At 39.5% G+C, this 7,710-nt stretch overlaps 1 protein-coding gene across 1 annotated transcript; it reads left to right on the top strand.

Moving 5' to 3' along the window:
• Nucleotides 1–1,685: 1,685 nt before the first annotated feature.
• Nucleotides 1,686–3,954, top strand: LOC109989183 (putative defense protein Hdd11). Its single transcript, XM_020640842.2, has 5 exons — nucleotides 1,686–1,967; nucleotides 2,335–2,447; nucleotides 2,668–2,777; nucleotides 3,532–3,596; nucleotides 3,820–3,954. Exons 1-5 carry the CDS (start codon nucleotides 1,775–1,777, stop codon nucleotides 3,936–3,938), a joined length of 600 nt encoding a protein of 199 aa, XP_020496498.2. The 5' UTR covers nucleotides 1,686–1,774; the 3' UTR covers nucleotides 3,939–3,954.
• Nucleotides 3,955–7,710: the final 3,756 nt, after the last annotated feature.

A 7,710-nucleotide genomic window follows, 5' to 3' on the forward strand; every position in this document is an offset into this window, starting at 1 on the left:
ATTAGTTAGCGTGAGCCCCATCAATGATTCAGAAAACCACGCATTATCACTCAACCTCGCATTAATATATCACTATTCCAGTTTCAAATAAAAGCCTTAATGGCTAAAATGAAAAGATAACTGTTAATGAATGATGCAAGAGAACAATAAGTGGCCCGGAGAAATGTTAAAGCAGGGTGGATGAAAGAGACCATGTCATTTCACAGTGTCTGGATCCGTCTGCACCAAAAGCATCATCTTCATATTCCTCTTACGTGTTTAGGTCCCATACAGTCTATGATCACACCAGTTGTTCTGCCTCTTGTAAAATAAATAATACATCTTTTCTGCAGTCACTAGAGCGGGAAAAAAAAAATCACTGGATGGATGGATGAAACTCCCCTAAAGTCTGATCTGTGATATAAGTGTTTTTTTATATTTATCCATACAGATTAACATTCAAATCTTCTCAAACAGATATTCTTTTTTCCCCTCCCTTTAATGTTGGTCTCCTGTTATTCCGGTTATTTTAACAACCATTTATTTTTAGAAACAAAAGATTACAAGTTTAAAGGACACAATCATGTCTTGTTGCGACTCACACTAATCCTTTAAGCACAAAGATTACATGTCAATGAATTTAGATTTCCTCCTCCTCCTTAGATTTGTGCTTGGATCATGAATGAGCAGACCTCGAAAGGCTGACTCATGCCACAATGTCGTAAAACTCGAGCTCATATTCATAGGCAGATCCATGTTTCTGTGGAGTACCGTAGTTAAGGCGTGTGTCGCTGTACAGAGACTACTGTGAAGGTAGCGTCTACAGTATTCATTCTTTATTCTGTTCATGGTTGCATGGGGTTTTACTCAGAGGGAACTCGCACAGGAACTAAGAGAACATGCAAACTCCTGCCAGGGAATCAAACCAGGAACCTTCATTCTGTGATACTACAACACAGCACTGACCTAATACTGTTCTGTTTTTTGCACTGAGTCTGTGAATGCAAAGCACTGCCTGATGGTAAAAACCTGCTGACATGCACAAAATCCCAATCCAAGGCTGTCAAGGCAAAGCTTACTGGTAATCAGGGTCCCATTTCTGACCTCTGGACTCTGACTCACCATGCTGTGAGGGAGTGGGCATCATCTATCTTAAATTACAAGATGAGAAAATATCAAGTAAATAGCCAGCTATGTAAGAACTAGTAGACAGTAAATTAGTCATCATGGAAAATTCTAAAAAAGTCAAATCAATAATTGTAATTGCTGATCAGTCAACATTTTATTTGGTACAAAGTTTCCTCATTGTGTTTCATCTGACAGCAGCTCTCAAATAGATTGTCAAGTCAAATTGTTCTCAACTGGTCAAAATTGCTGTCAAAAATTTTAATTTGCATTTTATCGACTAAGTGACTTTTTATTTTTGGGAAAGTGTTTTGATCGCACAAAAAGTAACTTCAGAGAAAGCTTGAATAAAGTGGTGCACTGTTATAGTGTCGACCATGTGATTATCCTTGAAAGTGTCTCTAAACTTTGATTGGCGCCGACGATGGCGGGAAATCACTCTTTGTTCTGCTCTGAAATGCATACATATCACCAAATGAATCAATCATGTGCTGCTGCACATGAACACACAGTGATCAAACCGGAGACAATTTAATTTTTTTGGTCGTGTGACTCAGCAACAGAAGTTTGTTTTTAAGTCTGCTCTGAGCTCACGCTGTAGATTTCCTCCTCACCACAAACCTCAGTTTGATATTTTCTCTTGCACCGTGGCAGCTCTTTGTTCAGCCCGATGGATCTGTTGTTGCCTTTTTTTATGATTCTTAAGGTTCTCTGTCATGTTCGTGGTTATCCCTCCGGTGCGCCCACCGGTGCCTGTGAGGATATGATGCCTCGACACTCCGGCGTGCAGCCTCAGCCTTTTCCTCTACCATACACCATTGTCACCAACACATGGACATTTCAGCCAGGACAGCCCGTTACAGGTGAGATATTCTCTGTGTGAACTTACAGAATTACAAAGTATTGAAATGAGTAAGCTGACACAAAAGATTTATTCAAAAGAAGACATTCCATAAAGAGACTGAAACTAATTCTGTCACACTTTAAAGATAAGACGGGGCTTTAATATTCCAGATATGTGCAGCTATCTTGGCAGTCAATAAGGTTCCAGAAAACATGCAGAAATATGGATGATATGAACGCAGAGCACAGGCAGAAGGCTCAGTCTGTAACTGGGTGCATATTGGGCGTAGAGCATAAATAAGCCTTAATAAGTCTTAAAACTGTCACCATCACTGGTACATTGAGATAATTATAAAGTAGCTGCTGTTTTCATGTGTTTCCTTGCAGTGACAGTGAGGGGACCAGATTACAGAGGTGTGCTTCTCGAGGCTCGGACATTCGGCAACACAAATGCTTTGGGAAGCTGGCAGCTGCCTCCACCGGACACAAAGTTTCTTCAGGTGAGTCTCAGGGGTTTTCCTTCTGAGTTTTTTTGACAATAGAGGCATTGCAAAGAAGGTACTTGTTGTGCATAATGGACACCACAACACGACATGTTTCAAACATTTGACTGCTGAATTCTTGTGTTTTTTTAACCTGCGTATCACAATGGGCTTTTTAATGTGAACATTTACATTTTTCAGTAGTTTCTAAAGAGTGTGGGTGTCTTTATGTCTGCAGTGCACAGGGAATCCACAGGGTGCTGTCACTCACTCCAACACCAACCTGAAGGGCAACACCACTGTGTACAGCTGGATACCACCCGACTCTGCAAGCCCCGTCTACTTCATGTAAATCAAATTACTTTTACTTTATTTTACCACCACTAACAAAAATATACACACTTGAAGCTGCATTTGGACCCTAACGCTAATGTAGCCTGATTTATACTTCTGAACCAAATCTACGCTATAGCTACACAATAATGGCCTATGCCGCCATGAGAACTACATACTTGGACATTAATGTGTCGGTGTATCTCTGCCATACTCTGCTTACAAACCCTAGCTGGCAGTGTGATTTTATGCATCTTATATCTCCAGTTCCCGGTTCCACAACAATCTGTGTAGAAGGAAAGGAAACCATATCGACTGAAACAGAGCGTATTACGGTGGAGTTAGCGCTAATAAATAATGACCAGCAGTTGATCATACCGCAATTATTGCACTACAGAAAAAAAAGGTGGATCGGGCTAAATTAAAGTATTCCAGCCGAATCAGATGAATCAAACGGCCGGGGAATTTATTGCGCTTGTCCGAACGAGAAAATGCACTGCTGATATTTTTGGATGTCGCCAGGTAGATGTGACGCAGCCATTCATTTTACAATAGAGTACACATAATATGAAAGCCAACATGATGCTACCCAGCAGACCAATCACAGGGCTAACAGTTGCATTTCTGAGGAGGTGGACATCCGGCTGCATACATAGGATATTGTATAGGTAGAGTGCTGTGTGAACCTACAGGGTAGATTCAAAGTAGAAGTATAAATCAGGCAAATCAGGCTTAAAGTTTATATTCATGGCTGTTCCATCCTTTTTAGGGCCACTGTAGCTCAGCAGCGAGCGGTCTACTGGGTTGGTGTGAGGTCCATGACTCTGACCAGAGGTATGTTCAGCAGGATACCTATAAATGAAATACCTAAATGTATCTGACATTAAGTAGTGGTTGGTTTAGTTATCCTTTGTTTTATTTTTTTATGTTCCTCCTGTGTTTCAGTTTCTTCTTTATACTCTGTAATGTCATACAATTTCTTAAAATGCTACTTTGAAAAAATACATACAAGACAATCTTATCTGATGATTATACCATATATATGTTTTTCTCTTAGGGAAACCAGAAGAAGTCAATCTGGCCACCACAGGAGCGAGTGCAGGGATGGCTGAAGAGAAACCTCTGCTTTTTCTCATTGCATGTTTACTGATGTTTCAGGCGCTAGTGTGGAAATAAATATTCCTGCAATCTGTTGGTCTCTGACTTATTCTGGTTAAAAAAAATCACAAAAACTGTTGTATGACTTCATATCAAAGACACAGGATGATCATTGCTTTGGATAAAAGTGTCTGCTAAGTGAATAGTAGAATTGCATTCTTTATATATGGACAAATTGCTAAAACTGTGGCAACTTTAACTAACAGAGCAGCCATCAAAATCATTAAGTGCAAATCCTTAAAAAGCTTTAAAAGTAAAAGGCTTAAAAACTACAATAATAAATGTTTAGTACTTCTGCCACTTATGACATTTCATATTGATTCTCTTTTGTATTCTTTGTGGAAGTATTCTGTCAAAATATTTGAATCTTACCTGATAATTAAGTTAATCTCTCACTTCTCTTAAATGAATGCATCAAATTGATTGTCTTCCTTTAATTATGGGAGCGATAGAAAGAGAGAGGTGAAGAGTGAAATTTAATTGATAGAAAGAGGTGTGAGAGAGTGCTGTGGTGCTTTGTTATTGACTCAAATTCATTCCACTTATCGAAGAGTGACCTGTTTTTCCCTCATGGTTTGATTTACGTATAACCTAGATTCCCAACATGTTGCTTAACAATAACCCAGGCAAACACTAAAGAGGCTTAAGACATGAGATGTAAAGCTCTTTACCATATCCAACATATCCTGTTTGACTTCCATTTCCCCCCTGCTGCTGCAGCTCCACACACCTTCACTTGAAACCACAAGAGCATGGACAAAAGGTCTACTGTCTAAGAGTAAATGTATCGCTTTGAATTACAACTTGTTTAGGGTTACACACCTCACATCGCTTCTAAGAAGGCTTCTTCAGGTTAACAAGTGATATTTAAAATGACACCATTTCCTTGAAATAAATCACAGAGGCAGAGAGAGAGCAGACACAGAATCGTCTTTCTACAGTATGATAGAAATAAACTTATAATGAAGATAAAATCCAAAACATCAGCTTGCTCTAAGAAACCGCTTCTGTTTTCCATCTGAAAACAACAGTGTCATCTGCGTAACAACGTATACAGGACTTTTTAAACTTGGGTAATTATTGCGACACAATCCATTACAGTCAAACCAGTTCTTCTATTTTGTAGTATGTACTTATCATGGTCTTTTTTTTAAAACAAGACAGCTGGATAGTGAATAAAAAAGGTGGTGTTGTTCTCTGCAGGAAAGGACAACAATACTTCCAACTCTCCTTTGCTGGCTATCTCAAATATGTTACATTTTGAGAAAACTGAACTAGCTTACAGCCAAATTGGTAGCAGACACTGGAAGACATTATCTGCACAGAAAACTAAATTTTCTTGCCAAAATGTTGCATGTAAATTATCCCAAAAGACACCAACACCACAAATACGACTGAGATGGTGAGTTGACTCAATACGCTGAAGTGACACCAATCACAGAGCTTGTAGCTATAACTCAACTTGGCAAAGCCTTTAATTTGTCATATATTATACTAAGTCTTGGTGTATTTGATATTTTTTATATATGTTAAGCCTTACTGGAATATAAATGTGGAAAGATACATTAGCATGTTAAAATACTGTTTTTGTAACAGGCTATGAACCTTTTTTTGGGGGGTGGGATGTTAAGGGGATTGGCTCACTTTTGAAGCCTTTGTTTTTCGTAAATACCCTAACTGAGATTAAAAAGTGCGCTTGCCACTTCAACTGAACAGACCTCCACAATCATCCTTTGAGAGCTCGTTGGGATAACTTCTTTCTTCCTATGTCATAAAGTATTGATCTTCAGCTGGCTAGTGCGCCAGAAAGTGCTGCCCTGGTCATGGTGCCAGCACCACTCAATAGTAATTAGTCTCTTTCCACTGTGGGCCCAAAAGTCCAATATATCTTTAAACAGGGGGGATTCAAGATGTAGACTTAAACACCAGTGCTACCAGCCAGTTCAATGGTAACTGACTCATTGACAAGTGGAATACTGACCTCCTTTGTCATGGCCATGGTCCATGAATACCACAACACTGATTTATTTTTTCCATCAAGACAAGGTCATTCATGAAGATAGTTCTGAATGAAACCAGGGGGACGCTACAGATCCGCAGTTTGTAGATCAGACACACTGCCTTAAAACCTGACAGACTAGCAGACAATATCATAGTATAGAAAAACCCATCCATCCCTTTAAGCAATATATGTGTACCACAATTTATTCTGGAAACACAAATCAAGCAGGTGACCTTGCTCGTTTAGGATGCTTTCCATTTTAAAAAGCACAACAATATCAAATTAGATAAGACTTAAGTTTAATCAACCCTCATTGGTCAAGCTTTTATCTGAGAGTCAGGTCTAAAGATCTTCTGGAACATGCCTCAATAATAATCACAATTTTTGTTTGTTGAATGGAGGTCAGATGGATCGTTTCTGGTGCATTTCAGGTAGTCAGGAATTCTAAACGCTGATAGATTTGTCACATAAATTGAAATATTGGATCTATAATGGATTTTAAGTTGCACTTTAATTTAAATATCTGTTTATAGCGACAGATAAATCATCGTCGTGCAACAGATGGAAGAGTACGTATTTGCGAGAATAACGTTCTGTTTTTTACTGTCCACACAGACTGTTTCTCCTTTGTACACCAAATCTTGCTGATTTGTAATTGGTCAATACAGCTCAGAGTAAAAATTTACTCGAAATGGAAACCAGAAAACGTTTTATGTTGAAACTCCAGACCCCGCTGTACAGATTCTACATTTCTATGTGATAGGTAATTTGGTGTCTTTTTATGATGTTTGCCGATTTCTAGAGTTAGAAATTGAGAATCTTGTACAAAATAAAAATGGCTGATATAGCAACAGATGTCACGTTACATATTTCCTTGTTCTGCTGACCCACAGCACGAACAAAAACACAGCCGTGATTAGGTCAGCAATACTGTCAGAACTCTAATCCTTTCAAACATCTGCACTGTCTGCTTTATTAATGTAGTGAATAAATAAACATACACAAAGCCACATGACATCCAAGCAACCCCCCCACACACACACACACACACACACACACACACACACACACACACACACACATATGTACTGTATGACCTACGGACATGTAGATTTTCATATAAAGTCTCATTCCAGGCAGATCAAACAGTGATCCACATGCATGCACAGTGTGCAGATTAAGGCTATCCCTTTGCTGTAGGGGCTTAGTTGACATCTCTGTGTAAGCTCTGCATTCTTCACCTCCCTCTCTTTCCCTTCATCTCTTCACACCAACACATCCAGCACCATAAAAAGCAATGACTGATTAAACTTGTCCCTGTTTGCTCTCCAATGTGGAACCTATATCCAAATGTCCATTTCTATCAATTAAAATCTTCTCATAGTGAACACGATGCAACCTTGTTACATAATTCAACCAAGTGATGCCTTAGGATGGTTTCACACTCGAGAGCCAGACCCAGATCCCAGTACGCTTGACCCTAAATTTGATCATTGTGAACGCGCCGTACTCATACTGTACTCAGGGTGTAACGTACCTGAGTCCGCTTGAAGATGTACTCGAGTACGGTCGGCGGGAGTTGTGAAGGCATCTGTGCCCAATCAAGGGATTAGACTGCTATATGAATTCTAAACGGCTCCTGACCCTTCAAAAATCGGCATCGCCTGTTTCACTCTCTGAGCTGCACGATACATGTGGAAGTAGGAAGAGGGTCGTTGTTGGCGTCTCAGAAATAATGAAATCATCCACCAGTTGTTAGGACGGACTCAGTCTGCGAGTGGTTGCCAT

Source organism: Labrus bergylta, chromosome 2 (genome assembly GCF_963930695.1).
Source record: "Labrus bergylta chromosome 2, fLabBer1.1, whole genome shotgun sequence".
In the NCBI taxonomy this organism is placed as follows: domain Eukaryota; kingdom Metazoa; phylum Chordata; class Actinopteri; order Labriformes; family Labridae; genus Labrus; species Labrus bergylta.